This window comes from Peromyscus leucopus, chromosome 3 (genome assembly GCF_004664715.2).
Source record: "Peromyscus leucopus breed LL Stock chromosome 3, UCI_PerLeu_2.1, whole genome shotgun sequence".
NCBI classification, from domain to species: Eukaryota; Metazoa; Chordata; class Mammalia; order Rodentia; family Cricetidae; genus Peromyscus; species Peromyscus leucopus.
Genome location: NC_051065.1, coordinates 148,734,344 through 148,756,026, shown reverse-complemented (window position 1 = coordinate 148,756,026; position 21,683 = coordinate 148,734,344). Strand labels below are relative to the sequence as shown.

The window sequence follows — 21,683 nt, the reverse complement described above, 5'->3', positions numbered from 1 at the left end:
TTTGACCCCTCTGGCTCCTACCATCCTTCTTTCTTTCTTTGTGGGGTTCCCTGAGCTCTGCCTAATATTTGGTTGTGGATCTCTGCATCTGCTCTGCATCTTCTCAGTTGCCAGAGGAAGCCTCTCTGATGACAGTTGGTCTAGGCACCAATCTTATGAGTAGAGCAGAATATCATTAGGGATCATTTCATTTATTTATTTTTTTGTTTGTTTATTTATTGTTTGGGGTGGTCCGTCATGTTTGATTCTACCCTAGCTCTCTATCCGGCTTCCAGTTACTGGCCATCCAGACAGTGCGGGCCATCGGCTGCCTCTAGTATCTTTGTCCTCAAGTTAGACCATTTGTTGTCATTTGTTGTTAGTCATTTGTTGGCCGTTCTCATAAGCTCTGAGCCTCCATTGCCTCAGCACGTCTTGCAGGCAGGACAAGTTGTGGATTGAAGGTTTTGTGTCTGAGTAGGTGTTCCTGTCCCACAACTGGAAGCCTTGCCTCCTTATAAGACGGCCAGTTCAGACTCCATATACGTCATTACTAGGAGTCCTCAGTAGGATCCCCATCATAGGTTCCAGGAAGTTTCCACTGCACTACATTTCCACATTGCTCTCCAATGCCCCCTATTCCAGCTATCTCTTTCTGTACTCTCTCACTCCATTCTTTGCTCCTGACCTGATCTCTCATGCTCCCATCCCCACTGACTGCCAGTCCACCTGTAAAATCTTCCAAGGGAGATCCATGCATCCCTCCTAGAGCCCTCCTTGCTGCTTAGCCTCTCTGGGTCTGTGGAGTGTGATTATCTTTTACTTAGCAGCTAACAGTCATTTATAAGTGAGTACATGTCATATTTGTCTTTCTGGGTCCGGGCTGCATCACTCAGGATGATTTTTTTCTAGTTCCCTCCTTCATTGTATACACACACATGCGTACAGTTCTGGTGAGCAATCTCTTCATCCCTTTACCTATCTCTGTTGTCTGTTGACACTAAAGTTTCCAGTGCAGACTGTTGATTCACTTCTTAGCTCTTTGTGTGTCTCTGTGTAATACATGTTCATTCTGTGTGTGTGTGTGTGTGTGTGTGTGTGTGTGTGTGTGTGTGTGTGTACACATGTATGTGCTAGCCAGAAGACAATCTTAGATTTCATTTCTTGGGTGCTGAACATCATGGGTTTTGAGTCAGAGCCTATGGCTGGCCTGGTGCTGTATGATCATGCTAGGCAGCCTGTCCAGTCATCCGGTGAGAGCTGTGTGTCTCTGCTTTCCAGCCTGGACTACAGTGGGAACATGTACCTTCTTTTTGTGTGGATTCTGCAAATGGAACCCAGGTCTTTCTGCTTGAGCAGCTAGCATTTTACCAACTGCTTCTCCCTCCTGTCTTTAATCCTGGTTTCATAAGGATTACAGCACTTTCATTTTTATTTAGGTTAAATTCACTTCCTTGAATTAATCCTTGCTTCAGTATTTCAAAAACTACTCCTGGATGTTTTATTTAGATTTTACTCTCAGGTTGCAGTTCTACAATCAGTCTTGGAAACGTGATTGAAATATTAATAATATATATATGTATATATGTATATATATATGTATATGATTTTGAAAGAGTATAAATCATTTCATGACAAATGTTTCTGTCTAGTGCACATATATCTACCCGTTATTTTAGATTTTATTTTATGTAATTCATAATGGTTTGCAATGTTCTTTGTAGGCCTACCCAGTTTCTTATTTGACTTATTCCTAATATCATAGTTTTCCTTAATGAATTGTGTTTATAGAGTTTATAATTTGTTGCCTTCATTTATTAAGATTTTTTTTATGTACCCTATCACTTTTTATCATATTGATTTTGCTGAATTCATTAGCAAAAATGATTTATCTAGATTCCAATAGGTTTTGTGTACCAGTTATAAAGTGATCTTGCTACTGCTGTATAGGGATCATTCTCTGACAGCTAAAAATTAAAGGCAAGAAAAATCCTGAGCACAGCAGACTGAGTCAGCCAGTAAAGAAAGGCTTTTATTAGAGTTGAGAAAACACACACCGCAGGCACATGGGTGGGAAGACACTCTGCAGAGGGAGATTGGGGAGCCCTGCCACTCTCTGAGGGCTGGGGTCTTTGAGGATCATTGTGGGGTCTTTCTTCCTTAAATTAGGGTGGATCAGCTTGAACAAAGTCAGAGAGGCAGATACAACTGCAGGGTGAACTCATCTTGGTCTTGTCCTTGAATGTATCAGGCTGGTCCATTGCAGAGGTGCCCTGGTATTAGAGGGAGAGACCTACTGTAGCCTTTAGACCGGTGTCATAGGTCAGGAGTTTGAGGAGAAAGCCAGGATTTCACTGTTTCTATTATCTGTCTGTGGCTTTTCTTCCTGTCTGTTTACCTACCAGGCTTGTCTAAGTATTAGTCCCTCAGCTGATAGAAACAATATTCCTTCTTTACTCACAGATTTTATAGCTTAGTTTCCTTTGCTGGTTGTTTAGACTAGGTCATCCAGGATGATATTAAAAGAAATCATATGTAGGACTTTTGTGAAATTTTCTTTTTTCACAACTTTTCTTACTCTGCAATGTCAATTGAGTTCTTTTTAAAAACAAACAAACAAACAAACCTGATTTCTCCATGTAATTCTGTCTTGCTTGAAACTGTCTATGTAGACTAGGTGGGTCTGGAAATCACAGAGATCTGCCTGCCTCTGCCTTCTGAGTGCTGGGATTAAAAGATGTGCTACCACTGCCTGCCTGGCCCAGTTGATGCTTTTAAAGTCTGTTAAGTCAGCAGACAGCTCTTGCTTTTCTTGGTTCATCCTGATCTTGGAAACTGAAACCGCAGTAGTTGTTTCCAAAAGGGCAGTGTCTGCACCCTCGTCTTCAGTGTTTGGAGTTGAAAGTGGGTGACAATAAAGACATGGCATTTGAAAAGAACAGGAAAGAGAAGCTTCTGTCCTGAGTACCCCTTAGTTCAAAAGGTGAGGAATAAGACACACAAAGAGAGATCAGAGGAAAATGGAGACAGCCTAGTCTCATCAACACAGGTCACAAACCAAGAGAAGCTTCCCTCATTCAAGCTGCGTGTAGTATTTGTCCTTGACTATTAGCATAAATTAGAAAGGCAACTTGGTACCATGACAATTCACCTAAACTGAAGAGTCATCTCTCCACTTGGACTAAGACTTCCAGAGTCATAGGCTGTTGATGGGGTTTTCAGTACCCAGTATGAATTCCGTCCTACAGAACAGGATTCAAATCAATCAGAGACTAGTTTTCTACTCGCATAAAAGTTGTGCCACTCTTACACCAACGGGCACATCTTGCATGGTAGGTTGGTGTTAGACATCCTAGGGTTCTCAGCTGGATAAGACTGTTGACATCTCCTCTCCTGCAGCAATCTCCACAGCACCTTGTGGCAGTGTGACTGCCGATCAGCAGGGGGGATGTTAACAGAGCACCAGCTTGATTTCTCTACACCTTCCACCAAGGTGTGTGGTGGCTTCCACACTAGAATATTATCAGCTAGTTACTGTGGGCAATCAAGAAGAATGTCAAGATTCTGTATTGTTTTGGGGGGTCTCTAGGTCCTCCCTGGCCAGAAACTCATAAGGTGCTATCTCATGCCTAGAAGTGGGGCATTTGTTTAATGACCCTTGACCTTCAGGAGCAGCATTATCTAGACATACAGTACATCTTCCTCTGACTCTCCTTTTAACTTAAGTTTCTTAATAAGCTTAGAAAGCAGTAAGTTTCCACAAGGCTTTTTCATGGGTCCTTAGAGTGGGTTAACCCTCCCATCCTCCCCTCTTGTCTCTCCCATCCCACACCCTCATCCCTGTTAAATGTTCTGTCCCCAAAAGTGCACCTGTGCTTTGACATCTCCTATGTCATGCTGTGTCCCCTGCCTTGAGGGATTCCCATCCAGTGGTCCTCTTCTAGGTACCGTGAGTCCCCAGTACTCTGGGTTTGGAGTGAGGAGCCCCACATGAGAAAGAACTTACAACAGTTATCTTTCTGATCCTGGCTTACCATTATAATTTTTTCGAGTTTTATCTATTTGTCTACAGATTTTGTGATTTCATTTTTCATAGCTAAATAAACTTTTACCGTATACACATGAACCACAGTTTCATCATCCATTATCATGATTTATTTTTCTAGACTTTCAGAAACAAGTACAATCTCACTAAAATTCCCTTACAACTGCCACTGCTTGCTCTCTCTTCAACTGCTAGAAATGGTTATATTTTCCTCAAGCTGATGCTCATCTGAGGAAATTCGCCTCTTCAGAAGGCTCAGTTATTACAGAACCTTAAATGACCTTGTCACTGTCTGTCTTTACTGTGTTCTCCATCTGCTCGATCAGAAACACTTTGCCTGTGAAACCTCTGAACATGCAGCCCTCGCCTTAGTCAGCAGCAATTCTCCATTGAAGCGAGAGCAGCTGTTGACCCTTTCTTTCTTCGGATTTCTGGGCAATGTTTAGACAGTGGTTTGCTCTGTCGCACTACGTCCAGGAGGTGTATATTGAGTTCATGTGCTAATGCCTTTGTATCTCATTAGATGAGGAGAGGAAGCCAGGGCCCTGGGTAGAGTGGCATATACAGCTTGCCCAGGACCACCCCGCCCCCAATTTAAGTATTTTGGCTGGATATAATATTTAAAACTAGTAACCCATTTTAAACTAAAAATTCCTGATTTGAACAATAAATTCTGTAATCTCTATACTACAAAGGCTCAGATGGGTCTCCAATAAATTATTTTCATTGTTACTTCATAACTATAATATTGTTATGAATCATAATGTAATATGAATATGAATTGATGTAATATAATATGAATCATAACTTTTGGAGATAGAGATTTGCCAAAGTGATAATGACCCATAGGCTGAGAACCGCTGTTCTAAACTGACACTGTTTTCTCTTCTGTTTCAGTTTCCTCTGGCTTACATTGAGGTAAGAAACTTAACTGTTTCATATTCAGACAGAAATCAATCCGCTGAAAGTAACTTGATGTTGCAATGTTGTAGTAGTACTGTGGGTCAGCAGCCTTCCACCAATGTGGACAATTGCTTCATTATATCACACTAACCTTTATTCCTCCCTACCCTAATGCTTCCATCATGAACACGTGGTCTTAGATGTGTTGATGTAATTAAAACTCTATTTACTTACAAAATTTACAACCTGTCTCAAAGGATCCAAAGACGAATCGAATTATGCAGTGGCGGGATATTAACACAGAGCATGGCCTTAAGCAGCTGTCCTTCAGCCTGTCATCAGAGCCTATTCAGGGCTCCTACAAGATAGTGATAGTGAAACAATCAGGAGTGAAGAAAGAGCACTCCTTCACCGTGGAGGAATTCGGTATGGCTTGGGAAGATTGAAAAGGGAAAGTAGATCTTGTAAGTTTCTGGTTATCATAGGATAAATTGCTTTGAACATGTTGAGTTCAATGGGTAAGGCTGAGATTCATCTGGCTATCCACCTAGCAACATGGAACTTCCAGAAAGTTCAGGGATTTTCAGAAGCAAATTACTTGGCTTTTCTTATTTAAGTAGATACCTCTGTGGTTTTCATATCCTGATACAATCTATCACCACTCAACAGTCTAACTTTACTGGAGGGAGGGAGGTAACCTTAATAATGTGAAGTCACCATTTCTTGGCAGAGGATGATCATTAAGGCAACTAGAAAAGTTATTTCCCTCCTGAATTTCTCCTCTCTCTCCCAATAGTGCTTCCCAGATTTGAAGTTCAAGTAAAGGTCCCAAAGGTCATCTCTGTGCAAGATAAAAAAGTAAACGTGACTGTGTGTGCAGTGTGAGTCACCTGTGTTTAATCTTCCATCCTTCAGAATGTACATGGACACAAAAACTACCTGGGATAACGTGTCATTGTAGAATACGTAGAAATGCTAAGGTTGTCCTTCCTCCTAGGATGTTTCCCTTATGTTGTTCATTTCTTCCTCCCGTCCCCACTGCTCTGCATCCATTACTGCTTGATCATTCATTGCATATGTGGATGATGTCAATTCTGATGACACCAGTGATAAATCAATTGTATGAGGCAGTAGAGAGTTCCTGCCTTTGGAGACAGGAAGGTACCTACAAAGATCGCCCGACCCATGTGAAGAGAGCACAGGCACTAAACACAGCATTCTGCTGACCTGTTATGGCTTGAGAGAAAGAACAGAGAAACAAGAGCTCCCAATCCGGTTGTTGTTCCAGCCTCTGCTGCCCAAGTTTAACTTTTAAACATCTCGCTTTTCTGTTTGCATTTCTGTACCTGATAAATGTGGATACTGTGTCACAGCAACTGAAATCACTATTAAAGTCTAGAACCCCAGTAAGTCAAACCATGCTAGAAGGAATTTGCAAATGTGCCTGAATCAAAGAGACACACCTGGCTCACATCTGCTTGTCATTAAAACAAACATGCTTAAAAAATTGATAGGAAGAAGGCAAAAGATTGAGGACGTCTATTAGAATGGTTCTGAGTCATTTCACCATGGCCTCCATTCATCACAGCCCCATCATTTACTAGCTGAGGATCCTGATTGGGTCACTTAATCTTTTCAGAACTATAAAAGGGAGAAAATCATGTCTCCTGGAGGTTCTTAACAGGGATAAATTGTTAATTTTTCTAGATAGAACATGTCAATTGGTAGTAATGGGCCCTATTTGTTGTCAGTGTGAAAATACACAGTGCCAATCTACTGTTACGGATTGACAGTGTGGACTATGGGTGGGATGACTGTGAGTCTCTGCTTTAGGATGACCCTTGGTTTCTCTGAATCTGTCTTGTAACAGATATACCTATGGGAAGCCTGTACCAGGACAGGTAAAGATGTATATGTGCTCTGACTATAAGGATTCCAGTGGGAAGGGACAGGGTGTATGCATACTACCACTCAGTTACCAGGTGAGTAAAAACTGCTCAAAGTTCCATTTTTAATATTGAGGGTTAACTAACATGGAAATACAGATAGCAAAGCTGAAAGGAAATGCACACCCAGTTACTGAAAAGAGGATGTTCTGGGACCTTGGGATGTCATGGCGTAGCTTTGTGCTGGAACACTAGCCAAGCATGTGTACAATCCCCAGCATGACCACCCCACCCCACCCCACCCACACACACACAAAAGTGATAGTCCTGGGACCCACTGTTATTAAAGGTATATTTCAGCAATTTTACAGCTAAATTTGGCCACCAAATATATTTTTAGTATATATTCATTGTACAAAATAATAGGTCTATGACATTTCATATCATATATTTTGACCATATTCCCTAGTCCCATTGCTGCCTCCGCTCTCTTGTGTCCTCAGTCCTGTGCCCTTTTATTCCTGTATATCCCTCACTACTTTCGTGACCTGTAGACTATTTTTTTAAATATTCTTTGAAATATAATTGGCACATAGAGACTGTGAGTAAATTGCACAAAACACAGGCTTCTTTACAGTGTGTTCATAGACGTGTATCATGTACTTGATTATCTCCTCCACTACCTGCCCTGTTCTCTTCATCCGTTCTCCTGCCACACCCTTCCTCTTCCCAAAAGGAACAACATCTACTTGGCAGTGTTTCTGTTTTCCCCTTACACATGACAGAAACCGTGCCCTGCTGTGTCTCTGAGTCTGGTATTCTTTGTGAAAGGTGACATTCTCCATGCCCATTACATTCTCCGATCCAATTATGATTATCCATTCATGAGCTGATGGACTCATTTGATTGAGTCACATAAATGACCAGCATGCCTGTGAACACATGTGTTGTGTACTGACACAGATTCCTTTTATGTATCCCTGACGGATGATCATATGGTACTTTGACCTTGTAATCTATGAGGAGCTTCTTGTGCAGTGCCTGTACTAGGTTGTAGGTTCACCCACAGTGTATGAGGTGTAGAGAGCACAAGGTCCTTTTGCTCATAGATAAGCATTAGGGAAACCAGGAATGGTAAACATGAAGGGTTGTCTTTTCAGTGGAGGAGGTGTTTACCTGTTTTCCACCCAAAAAGCTGGAATGGATATAGTTAACTTTCTGGTGATCTGTGTTATCTGTAGAGCCAGGACACACCTGAATCTCCCAGACTACTACATTCATCCCAGACTCTTCCTCTCTAGACCTTTATCTTGAGCCTTATTTCTCAGTCTATAGAACCCATCCTTATGGAAGATGTCATGTGTACTTTACAACACCCTAGGTGACCTCTGTGCTATCTGTAGGGCCAGGCCACTCCTGACTCCCACAGACACTTATGTTTACCTCATTCATTCTCCCCAGACCCTTAGCTGAGCACTGTTTTTCAGTCAATAGAACCCATCTTTATGGGAGATGTCAGACATACTTAAGAAATGAGCAGAGCCTAGGTGACCTCTGTGCTACCTGTAGGGCAGGTCACACTTGACTCCACAGACTTTATGTTTGCCTCCCTCATTCTCCCCAGACCTTTATCTTGGGCATTTTTTTTTTTCAGTCAGTAGAACTCATCTTTATGGAAGGGGTCCCTTGTACTTTGTGAAGAGTTTCAAAGTAAACATGTTTGAAGCTTTGTTGTATGCACATGGGATTGAGTTAATTTCATCAGGAAAGTTTTTTTCCCCAAAATTATGCTGTGTTTAAATATGCCTAAAATAAACTGTCCAGTATCAGGCTCTAGCAGTTTGAGCCAATGGGGCTACTGAGTCATGTTAAACTGGATTTCCTTCTTGCCTCACAGATTGTTACTCTGATGGTCCTGGTGTTTACAGAGACTCCCACAATGAGGGTCTTCTCCTCACAACATCACCAGCATTGAATTTTGCTTTCTTTACAGTAGCCACTCTGTCTATGATGAGAAAGATCTCTGTAGTTTGAGGGTTGCATTTTCCTGTGTCTATAGATGTTAGATTCATTTTTTCATATATTTTAAGAGGTTTGTATTGCTTTTGCAAACTGTTTCTTCAAATCACATCATTTGCCATGGAATGAATTTGTTTTATTGGTTTTAGATATTTTAGTTTTTATATACATTTTTCTTAATTTTTAAATATTTTTGAACATTTCAAGGAAATGTGTTTATGTCATTTATGCCTCTCTTTCCCCCTCTCCAAGGCCTCCCAGATCTCCCCCAACTCTCTCTGAAATTCATGACCTCTTATTCTGGAACTATTATTGTTACACATTTAAATAAATTGTGTGTGTGTGTGTGTGTGTGTGTGTGTGTCTGTGTGTGTGCACGCGCGCGTATGCCCGTGCAAACAAGCGTGCGCACGCATACAATCAACCTGCTGAGTCCATTTAGGATTGCTGCTATGAACATGTACATATGGATGACCATGTGGGTTATATAACCTACCCCCGGAATCCTTGGAGAAGAATGGTTTTCTCTCTCAGCAGCCATTGATCACCTCTTGCTCTTGATCTTGGAGTGGGCCTTTATGAAATTACCCCATCCTCCCCATGTTGTGTTAACTGGTGTTACCATTATGTAAGTCTTGTTTAGGCAGTCACATTCTTGAGATTTTTATGCATGTGTTTTCCCTGTTGTGTCTGGATAACACTGTTTTGCAAGAGGCATTCTGGTCTTTTACAATCTTATTATTATTATTATTATTATTATTATTTTATTTTACAATACTATTCAGTTCTACGTAACAGCCACAGATTCCCTTGTTCTCCCCCTTCCTGCCCCCTCCACTTCCCCCCAGCTCAACCCCCCATTCCTATCTCCTTCAGAGCAAGGCCTCCCCCAAGGACTGAGATCGAACTGATAGACTCAGTCCAGGCAGGTCCAGTCCCCTCCTCCCAGATTGAGCCAAGCGTCCCTGCATAAGTCCCAGGTTTCAAACAGCTAACTCATGCAACGAGCCCAGGACCTGGTACCACTGCCTAGATGCCTCCCAAACAGATCAAGTCTCACCTATTCAGAGGACCTGATCAGTTGGGAGCCCCTCAGCCTTTGGTTCATAGTTCATGTGTTTCCATTCGTTTGGCTATTTGTCCCTGTGCTTTATCCTACCTTGGTTTCATCAATTCTCGCTCATATAAACCCTGCTCTTTCTCGCTAATTAGACTCCCGGCGCTCCACCCGGGCCTGGCCGTGGATGTCTGGAGAGATGGCTCAGAGGTTAAGAACACTGGCTGTTCTTCCAGAGGTCCAGAGTTCAATTCCCAGCAACCACATGCTCACAACCATCTGTAAAGGGTGTCTTTTACAATCTTTCTGATCCTTGCTCCATGATTTTTCCTGATCCTTTGACACAGAGGTTATTTTGGAGATATGTCAGGTGGGGTTCAGCACATTATAGGCATTTATTTTCTGCATGTTGGTAAGTTGTGAATCTCTATAATGGGCTCTATATATTGAAAAATATGATTATTTGATAGGGGGTGAGATCTAGACTTATCTGTAAGGTTAAGTCTTTGGATTATAATAAGGAACTCTATTGGTTTAGGCAAATGGCGGTGGTGACTTTGCCCCCTAGAGCCTATGTGACTGTTGAAGTTGTCCATTTCTTATTGGTTTAACATTAGTGTTTTGGATGAATATGGAAATTTGTCCATGTGTTTTAGGTTTTGTAAATAATTAATGCAGTACAGGTTTTTAAAGTATTTCTTTGTAATATCACAAATTACTCTAATGTCTGTATAATGTTTCCCTGTAAATTTCTGATTCACTCAATTTGGGTAATTTATTTCTTTCTTTGGTGAATTGTGCCAAAGATCTGTTGATATTATCTTCTTAAATAATCATCTCTTGGACTCATTGATTCTTTGTATTCTTTATTTCTGTTCCACTCATTTCTGTACCAGTCTTTATTATTACTTACCATTACTAATATTGTGTTTGACTTGATTTTTCTTTTTCCAAATCCTTGACTTGTATTATTGAGTTATTTATTTGTGTTATTTCTTTTCTTTCTTATATCAATACTCAGACTTGTAAATGTCCCTCTTAGGACTGCTTTGAATGCATTCCAGAGGTTTTATTGTGGTGTGTTTTCATTTTCACTTAATTTCAGGATTTAATTTTTTTTTCCTTTCTTGATTTGTTCTTTGATTCATTAATTATTCAGTATTGGGCTGTTTAATTTCCATGACTTTGTGTAATTTCTAGAAATTCTTTTGTTGTTGATTCTAAGAATTATTGCATTGTGGTCAGATAGGACACACTTGGTTATTTCAACTTTCAACAATTATGTTTGTTCAGATTTGTTTTGTGTCCAAATATTTTGTCTATTTTAGAGATATTTCCATTTGTTACTTCAAAGAATAAATATTCTTTGGTGTTTAGGTGGAGTATTCTAAAGATATATGTTAGCTTCATTTAATGTATGATGTCATTTAATTCTGATGATTCTGTCCACATGCCCTGTTGGAGAAATTAGGGTTCAGAAACCAACTATAATTCTATAATTACTGAATTGGTTTCATCTGTGTCTTGAAGTTCAGTAGTATGTTTTTATGAAAGTGTGTGTGCTAGAGTTTGGTTCATATATGTTTCGAATTGTAGTGTCTTCTCAGTTAATTGTCCCCTTGATAAGAATAAAGAGTTCCTCTTTATCTCTTCTGATTAATTTTGGTTTTAAATCAATTGTGTCAGACATCAGAATATCAATTTCTGCTTGCTTTCTGGTCATTTGCTTTGAACACTTTTTTTCCATCCTTTCATTGTAAGGTCGTGCCTATCCTTGAAGACAAAATGAGTTGCTTGTGAACAACAAAAAGACTGATTTTGTAACCCATTCAACTATCCTGTGTCTTTTGATTGGAGAGTTGAGGCCATTAATATTTAAAGTTATCTCTGAAAGATGTATATTGATTACTGTCACTTTATTATTTTGTTACTATTTCTGTTTAATCCTCTCATGTGTCTATAATTATAGCTTTATTTTTTTTCTTTCTGTAGCCTCTTATTATGCATATTCTCCTCCTCAGTCCAAAGTATTGTTTCTGTTATTCTCTCTATGGCTGGTTTGGTGGACATGAATTCTTTTAGCCTATTTGTCACCTTATAATCTTATCAGTTTTAGGAACTTCTTGAGACTTATGAGTTGTTTAATTCCTGAGCCTTGTAAGTCTTGTATATGTCCTGAGTCTTAGTGAGCCTCCTTACAGATGAAATGTTTAAATTCAGATGAAATTCTTATATAACACTCTGGAAATTATTATATTTTTGTCCAGATGGGCAATTAATGAGTGTGGAGTACTAAAGTCACCCATTATTACTTCATCTGAACCTATGTATCCTTTCATTAGTATTATTTCTATCATGAAATTGGATGCATTAACATGTTTATTCAGTACTCTTTTTTTGGTTTATTCACTTCACTAATAGGTAGTGATATTTTATTTCCTGTAACTAACATTGGACTGAAGTCTATTTTATCAGATATAAGTATTGATACTTCTGCTTCTTATCAGCTTTGGATTTTCTTGATCTATCCTTTCCTATCTACCTTAGTTAGGGTTTTTATTGCTGTGGAGAGACACCATGACCACAACAGCCCCTATAAAGGAAAACATTTAATTGGGTGACTTACAGTTCAGAGGTTCAGTCCATTATCATCATGGTGGGGCCTGGCAGTGTGCAGGCAGACCTGGTGCTGGAGAGGTAGCTGAGAGTTCTACATCTAGTGCAGGCAACAGGAGGTGGTCAACAATAGTGGGTGTGGCTTGACCATATAAAGATTCAAAGTCTGCCTTCACAGTGACACACTTCCTCCAATAAGGCTGCTCTTACTCCAACAAAGCCACACCGCCCAATAGTGCCACTCCCTATGAGCTTATGGGGGCCAAGTACATTCAAACTACCACACTATCTTTTCATTTTTGTAGTCTAATTAGTTGTCCCATGTCTCTTATTAAGAGAGTTAACATCATTTATATTTAAGTCTGTTTGTTGATAATCATTTATTTATTTATTTCCTATGATTTTTTTGGATGTTCTGGTTAATTCACATGCCATTTATCTTTTATTAACCATGTCATCTATTACTGACTTTCTCATTCTTATCCTGACTTGATACCATCATCTGCTTGTTTGAATCCTCTTTGAGGTCACTAGTCATTTCCAAAACTAGACAATTAGATAATTTGTCCAGCATCACCACAATTTCAGAATTCTGGGGTTTATAATGACGAGTCGTACCCTTATGTAATTCTCACACTGCCTAGTGTCATGTTTCCTGTGTTTCTACATTGTGATCTACAAATCTCTTGTGATAGATCTCTCACCAGTTTTATTTGGGGGTCTTCTTAGGAAGCAGTTTTCACTTAACAGCTCATTCACCTCTAGCTTTCAGTGATAAAATAAAACAAAACGAAACAAAATGCAATAACACCAGAAAACCAAGGATGATAGAGCAACACAATTTAAATAAAATAAAGCACACTACGATGCCAGCCATCAGGGTACAAAAGAGAATGGCACACAGTGTAAAGTAAGCTGTGAAGTTAAAACTGAATTAAGAACAAAGTAATGTGATTCTAGTGACTCTTCTCTTTCACATTTCAGAATAATGTCAGTTATTTCTTATGAAGACTTTTCTCAATTCACAGAACCACACAGAGGTAGCTCCTAAGGCCCATTACTCTCTGGAAATAGATTTCACTTTATCTATTTACTGGTACTCAGTATCAAGCCAACAGTTTGATATCTACTAGTGAAATGTACCATTGGGCTACATCCAAGCCTGTGGTTGATATTTTAAATAATGCAAAGTGATTATTAAGTCCTAGTGGCACACAAGTAAGTGTTCTGATTACATTTAATTGTGAATTTACTTAATTCTCCTAATGTGTTATGAAGATAATCATTATTTTTATAGATGACTACGTCAACACAACTTTGTGACTGGCTCATGCTCATGGCCCACAGCAGCTCAGTGTATGAGCCAAGTCCCATGATTAGGACCAGAATGTCATACTGTTTAGCGCTAAGCACTCATTTTTCTCAAAGTAGTCCTCGTGTGGGTTTGAGTCGACTGTCAATATAAACAGTGTACCATGTTACCTTATTTTTATCCTGCATAACAGCTAGACCACAATGGCTGCATCACACAAGAAGAAAACATCCCTGTGCTTCCTTTAAGGGAAAGACATGAAGCCCATCGTCTCTTTGTGAGTGCAAGGATTATAGAAGAAGGGACAGGTATGTGAGTAAATTGAGAATATAAAAAAAGAGCTGTGATAATTCACACCTGTTCATGTCAGTGGTGGTTTGAACAATACAGAAAAAGGATGTAGAAAACAAGCAATTCTTCACTAACTGTCTTGGGCTTCCATTGTTGCTAATTTCTTTTTCAGGATTTGAGTTCATAGGATCTGGGACATCTAAAATTGAAAGAACCACAACCAAACTCATATTTGTGAAAGCAGATTCACACTTTAAACGTGGGATTCCATTCGTAGTGAAAGTAAAGTACTTTTTTATTCATAAGTAGTTGGGCTGTATTGTGATACCTCAACCTAGGCCATTCTGCTCAGTGTTAAACTTGTCTGATATCAGTGGTTCCAGTACAAAAATTTTAGCATAGTGGCATAATATGTTATCAAGTTACAATGTTATAAGTTATCAAGAAGCCCCAAGCCTAAAGCATATGGATCAAAATTTTTATTTATAATTACTGTCCTTGAAAATTTTAAACCCTTAAGTGTCACTGTGTTTCAACAATGCAGCAAGATATGCTACATATTCATAACCAGCCCCACTCTCCGTTAGCCTCAGTGTCCTCACTAGATTTTATTTTGCCTGTGTCAGTGCATCTGCCTCCCTTAGTTCACACAATGAATTCTTCGATGGTTTCTTGTGAATAGCAGCTAAGTATGAAGCATCTATTATGGAGTCATTTTAAGAATATGACACCTTCAGCCTCTGGCTTTCACAGCACAGCCAGTCCTACTGGTGTAGATCTTAAAGTGTTAGATATTTGTAAAATGTCTTACACATACTGAATTAGTTGGTGCATCTTTTGTGATATTGATAATATTTTGAAACAAGTTTTTCTCTTCTATTCTGTATGGTATCATCATACCTACACCATACTTTTCTTCCTTGTTCAATTTAGGTCCGCCTAGTGGATATCAAAGGATCTCCCATGCCAAATGAGCAAATCTTCATCAAAGCACATGAACTTGACTACACCAATGTCACTACCTCTGATCAGCATGGCCTGGCAGAGTTCTCCATCAACACCACCAACATCGAGGGGTCTTCCCTCACTATCAAAGTAAGTCAGAAATGAGGGCATAAGACACATGGCGAAGCTTTCTAACAGCTTGAACTCAATAATGTGTAGCTTGATGAAAAATATTCCCATGCCAAATTTTCTTATTTTAGGGCAAAACATAAAAGGTTTCTGATCAGTAATAAATGTATGAGCAAAGGGCTAGAGAAGTAAGTACACACATTATGAATACATTCTTTTAAATACAATATTTTCATAGACTCTTTTATTTTGTTTGTCTTCTATATATCTTAAGTCAGGACTTTCAATTAAAAATGATTAAAAGTATATTTTTATCTATTCAGTCAAGAACAGGTGCTGTGTATTCTCAAGTTCATTATCCAAATATGCTGTGCCCATTTTCTCAAACAAGAGGCAGTTAATGTGTAACTGAATATGATTGATGCTACACTATTCCTGCTTTAGACACAGGCACACACACACACACACACACACACACACACACACACACACACACACACACACACTGAGAGCGTTCCTCTGATGTAAGAAGAAACTCAGCCAGTCAGAAGATAGGTTTAGCTGGCGAGATCACACGTAGCTCACACTGTCATTACTTAACAGACCCCACACGAGCACATACATAGACTCAGTGACCAGAAGTCAGCCCTGCAGTGCTTCTGACATTGTCTTAGCTCAGCTGGTGGCTCAGGCTGGGACTCACTCTTCTGATGGCCTGTCTACCTGGCTCTTCTTATGGCCCGTCTAACTTGCTCTTCTGTTTCCCATCTACCTAGCTCTTCTGATGTCCTGTCTACCTTGATCTGATGGCCTCTCTACCTTGCTCTCCTGATGGCCTGTCTGAGTTGATATGATGGCCTGTCTACCTTGCTCTTCTGATGGATGTCTACCTTGCTCTTCTGATGGCCTGTCTGAGTTGATCTGTTGGCCTGTCTACCTTGCTCTTCTGATGGCCTGTCTGAGTTGATATGATGGCCTGTCTACCTTGCTCTCCTGATGGCCTGTCTACCTTGCTCTTCTGATGGATGTCTACCTTGCTCTTCTGATGGATGTCTACCTTGCTCTTCTGATTTTTTTTTTTTTTTTTTTTTTTTTTTTTTTTTTTTTTTTTTTTTTTTGTGTCTACCTTGCTCTTCTGATGGATGTCTACCTTGCTCTTCTGATGGATGTCTACCTTGATCTGCCTGACTGGGGCTCAGATGGAACAAGTCACTTCCCTGCCCTCTCTTCTCGTGTTTCTGGTGGATCCTCGAAATAAGGCCTTAGGAAAGATTCATCTCTTCCTAAGTCACAAGAATTAGATTTCCTTTATTCTTTCCTGGTTTTACTTCAGACTTTTCTTCCTTCTCACCCTCCTGCCCACCCCACTTCTCCTTTCCCCCTCCTCCTCTGAGTTTGTTGTTTCTGTTTGATTTTAATTAGCATAGAAAGTAACAGGTTTCACTATGCATTTTTATACATTTTTTTCTTGACCCTCCTCCCCAATTATCTCTCCAACGCCCCCCCCCAACTCTTACACTTCTGCCCCAGTAGTCTTCTTTCCATTCACGTCACATACTTCAGACTTCTAGTGTGTTGTTCCTGGATTTTATTTCTCAGACTTTGGCTCCCTTTCTTTTCTCTCTGATCTTGCTTCTTTTTTCTTTTCCCCAGACTCCCTTTTTGCTACTTTAATAATGAAATTTACCTCAATTTCTTTTTGCATTAAAAAAAAACTTTTAATTGATTCTTAGTGGATTTCACATCATGCATCCCAATCCCACCCGTCTCTCCACCCCCTCACTTCTGCCCTCTGACCTTGCGATACCCACCCCCCAAAAACCCTCAAAATTTAAAAGTAAAACAAAATCAAAACAAAAAAAATCACTAAAAACCAAAAGCATATCAATGTAGAAGCTGTTGTCTGTCCCAGTGAGTCACACAATGTACCTTTAGTCCACACATCTTTACTTGTAAGTAAGTGTTCACTGCATGTGGTGGGTCAACCTGTTGAATACTAGTTTTTACCTGCTGTATACACCCATGGCCTCAGGTAAAGCCATTGCTACCAGCAGCTCTCAGCAGGAGGGGGTTGGGCAGTTCTGTGCTCACATCCACAGACCTGGCTCACCTCTGACCCCTGCCAACAGGGTCAGCTCTGTTGTGCTGCCCAGGCAAAGTGCAAGGCCTGCTCTCCTGTGAGCTGCAGCTGGTGAGGGGCAGGCCCGGGTTCCCACTCTCATGACCCTGGGGACAGCTCTTCACCTGCCTTGGGTGGCAAGGGGCAAATAGGGAGGGCATTTTCCTCAGGCAGGCCACCACATGGCATATGGGGAGGGTCAGTGCTCTTGCTCCTATGCCCTCCAGACCAGCTCACCTGCACCACCACCAACAGGGTCAGCTCCCTTGTGCTGCCAGGGCTAGGTACAGGGACCACTCACCCAAATGCTGTGGCTGCTGAGGGGCAGGACCAGCTCTCCCACTCTCATGACCCTAGGACCAGCTTTTCTTGCCTGCAGTGGGTGGTGAGAGGTGAGTGATGAGGGGCAGGTGGAAATATTTCCCTTCCCCATGCCATCACGTGACAGACCATGAGGCTAGCTCTCCCACTCTGACACCTTCAGGGCCAGATCTCCCACACCCTCACCAGCAGGGACTGCTCTACTGTATGCCCTGGGGAGGTACAAGGCCCACTCTCCTGAGTGCTGCAGTCAGTCAGGGCCAGGGCCAGTTCTCCCAGTCCTGTAGCCAAGGAGGGGCTGGACCAATTGTGTGCAAGCCTATCCTCACTGCTATCAATGATAACAGGAGCCATGGACATCAACTCAGACTGTGGCTGCAGCAGGGCCACAGGTCCAGACATGACTCTTAGCAGCAGTCCAGGTCCAGACAACAAACACCATGGCCCAGGGTGGCAGTAAGGGTTACTCAGATCTGTATGGCCCAATCAGAGGCTCAGTTCTTGGACACTAAAATGGCCCTAGGTGGTGGCCCAGACCTCTGATATCTGTGTGGCCCTTGGTGGCAATACAGGCCACATAAATCCATACCAACCCCAGCTGTGGTTGGACCACTGACCCAAGACATGATCCCTGGCAGCAGCCTGGGCCCAGATATCACCATGGCCCTAGCTGACATTGCACCTCACCCAGATCAGCATCTCCCCAGAAGCAGCATGGACCCCAAACACAACATGTCCCCAGGTGGCAGGCAATCCCTCTGGCATCTACTCAGGCTTTGATGGTAACAGGAGCCATGGACATCAACCCAGACTCAGGCTCTGGTAGGGTCACAGACCTAGACATGGCCCATGCCCATAGATTGGGTCCTGATGATACCATGGCCTTGGGTGGCAGCACAGGCCACCCTGGTCTGTAAGACCCTGGCAGCAGCTTGACCTTCAAAGACCAACATGACCTCAGGTTTTAGCCCAGACTGTAGGGCTCTGCATGGCCCTTCAGGACAACAGGAGCCACAATGTCAACTCAGAGTCAGGCCACAGCAGTGTTACAGCCCCAGACATGGCCCCTAGCAGCAGTCTCAATACTCCAGGGTGGTAGCATAGGCCTCTTAGATCGGCATGGCTCCTGTGGGGGCACATCCCTTGGTTGTAGACATGGTCACAGGTGGTGGCTTGGGCCATCCTCAGTGGTAACAGAAGCCACGGACATCAATACAGACCCACAAAGCTACATCAGGACCATGGACCAAGTTCATGGCCCTTGGCAGCAGCCCAGCTGGAACAACAGCAGGCCCTTTGTGGCAAGCAGGCCATCTACATCAGCCTGTTCCTCACTGCCCTCTTCAGATCTGACTCTCTCCCTAGCACATGACTCATTCTGCCTCTGCCTCTCTCTCTCTCTCTCTCTCTCTCTCTCTCTCTCTCTCTCTCTCTCTCTCTCTCTCTCTCATTTCCCCACCTTGTATTCACTCACCATAATGGTGGTGCCCAGCAGGCTCATGGTTGATTTCTTCCTGCCCCAAGTCTAGATGCCTGGGGTGGACCTGTGACTGTCCTCAGTGAGACCACCAGACCTAGAAGTGCCAAGAGGCTACTCTCTCTGTTTTTTAACCTAAGTGTTTAACTTCAGTGTATTTTCCCTTTCTGTTCATTGGAATTGGGTTATAGTAGGTATTTGTAGACAAATTTCTAAGCGGTCTTATTAAATAAAAAACATGGAGCCAATATGGGGTGAAAGCCTGAGAGGTCAGGGAAATAAGATTAGGCACCAGATATTGTTTCCTAACCATGCTGCAGCTTCCAAATGTGAGCCACCTCCTGCCTACCCTCGTCCTTACTTCCTTGTCACTGCCTATCTGTACAGCCCTCCAGCTCTCTATGGTTGGTACTGGGATTAAAGGCATGTGTCACCATGCTTGGCTCTGTTCCTAGTGTGTCCTTGAACACACAGAGACCCTGCCTGATAAGTAATAGGATTAATGGCATGTGCTACCACTGCCTGACTTTTGTGTTTACTTAAAATGGCTGTCTATTTCCTCTGATCTCCAGGCAAACTTTATTCATTAACATGCAAATAAAATATCACCACAGGTATTTTTAGTTGTTTTGAATGATATTCATACATCTACTTTACTTTGGTGTTGATGAACTTTTTGGAATTTCCTCCATGCTCCTGAGGATTATTGGAGATCAAGCCTTTCAAAGAAGGCTATTCATTAAAAAAATTTGCTTTAAATAGTAGATGTCCTATATTCATCCTCACAAATGTGCAAATTTCAACATCAAAATAGAAATATGAAAAACAAAACAATAAAACTTATTCCAAATCCCCCAATTTTCCAGTAACTGGATTCAAACTTATTGAAGCATATGAATGTTATATAAATAATTTTATACATCTAATTTTTAAAATGATTAATGACAAAATTTGTTGTTTCTCCAGGTCTACCACAAGGAGGAAAATTCATGCATCCATCATCCTTGTACAGCAGAAGAGCACGCAGAGATACATCATGTGGCTCACAGTGTATACTCCTTCAGCAGGAGCTACGTCCACCTGGAGACAGAGGCTGGTGTCTTGCTCTGCAATCAGAATCACATGGTTCAGGCACATTTTATTCTGCAGGGGCCGCTCTTAAGAGTGATGGGAGAGCTTATCTTCTATTACCTGGTGAGTTCTACCTCCATGTTGAGAACTACAAAGAGTCATTCATCTCTTGACCATGTCTCTCCTTCTGACATGTTGGGTTCTAGGCTGGGTATTTCTGTCTGGGTCTCAAACAGTAGATTTGTCAATTAGAAGAAAGCTTTGTAAAATATAAATGTAAGCTTGGAAAACACTTTCTATTTTAGGTCATGGCCAAGGGCAGCATTATCCAGACTGGAAGCCATACTCACCCCATGGAGCCAGGAGAATGTGAGTGTTTCCCACCCGCACAGTAACACATCTCCAACTGAGTTCCCCACATACTCACCAGCCAGATCTCACCATTGAGCAACTAAGGATGCCATGGTGTTTGTGTGTCACCATAAACACTCTCCACAGCAGTAAGTCAAGGTTCTGCCATCTAATGTAGGTTGTCACTCATACCAGGACCTTCAGGATGGAAAACTCTCAGACTTCCAAACTGGGTATCATTCAACATGGGGAACTATCTGTTCTGAAGCTGTAACATCTGAAAACACAAAATACTCCAAGTGATGAATCTATGCATTCACACACAGATTATCACCAAGGCAAAATATGTTATCTTAGTGTCCATCCAAAATAAATATGAAGGGTGACATCACTGATCTTTAAAACATTCTAGATACATCAATTTGATTCATTTTTATATTTTTAAATTGTGTGTGCATATGTGTGTGTGCATGCGTGTGTGTGTGTGTGTGTGTGTGTGTGTGTGTGTGTGTGTGTAAGAATGTGTGTATCAGTGTAGGTGCCACCAAAGTCATGGCATCAGATCCCCTGAAGCTGTAGTTACAGAGTTCTGAGCAGCCTGAGTGGGTGCTAGAAATCAACTTGGTCCTCTACAAGAACGTCAAGTGATCTTAACTCTGAGCTATATTTCCAGTCCTTTGTTTTTATTTTTAAAGACATTTTATTTATTCTTTGAAAGTTACATATATTTGTACAATGTATTTTTTAATTTCTTTATTTTACGTCCTGACTGCAGTTTCTCCTCCCTCCTCTGCCCCCACCGCCTCCTCCCACTCCCCAGTCCATTCCTCCTGTGTCTGTTAAACAGGCCTCACATGGCTATTAAAAAATCATGCACATCAAATTGTAGTAAGACTAAGTTCCTCCCCTTGGGTTCAGGCTGGACAAGGCAATCCAGTATGAGGAACAGGTTCCTGAAAGCCAGCCAAAGTGCGTTAGGGACAGTCATTGCTCCTTTTGTAAGGAGTCTTCCAACTAAACCAAACTATACAACTGTCACATATGTACAAAGGGACTAGGTTGGGCCCATGCATGATTCCTAGTTATTGGTCTAGACTCTGTGAGTTCCTATGAGTCAGGTTAGTTGATTCTGTGGTTTCTGTTCTTTTGATGTCCTAGAGCC

At 41.4% G+C, this 21,683-nt stretch overlaps 1 protein-coding gene across 1 annotated transcript in view; it reads left to right on the top strand.

The window, feature by feature from the left end:
- LOC114700725 (alpha-1-inhibitor 3-like) overlaps window positions 1-21,683 on the top strand; it is a 62,791-nt gene that overhangs the window by 4,531 nt on the left and 36,577 nt on the right. The window contains 9 exon segments of the mRNA XM_028880409.2: window positions 4,922-4,942; window positions 5,185-5,353; window positions 5,724-5,808; window positions 6,798-6,909; window positions 14,011-14,125; window positions 14,281-14,390; window positions 15,042-15,203; window positions 20,066-20,293; window positions 20,476-20,539. Of these exon segments, the coding sequence (XP_028736242.1) occupies window positions 4,922-4,942; window positions 5,185-5,353; window positions 5,724-5,808; window positions 6,798-6,909; window positions 14,011-14,125; window positions 14,281-14,390; window positions 15,042-15,203; window positions 20,066-20,293; window positions 20,476-20,539 (1,066 nt within the window).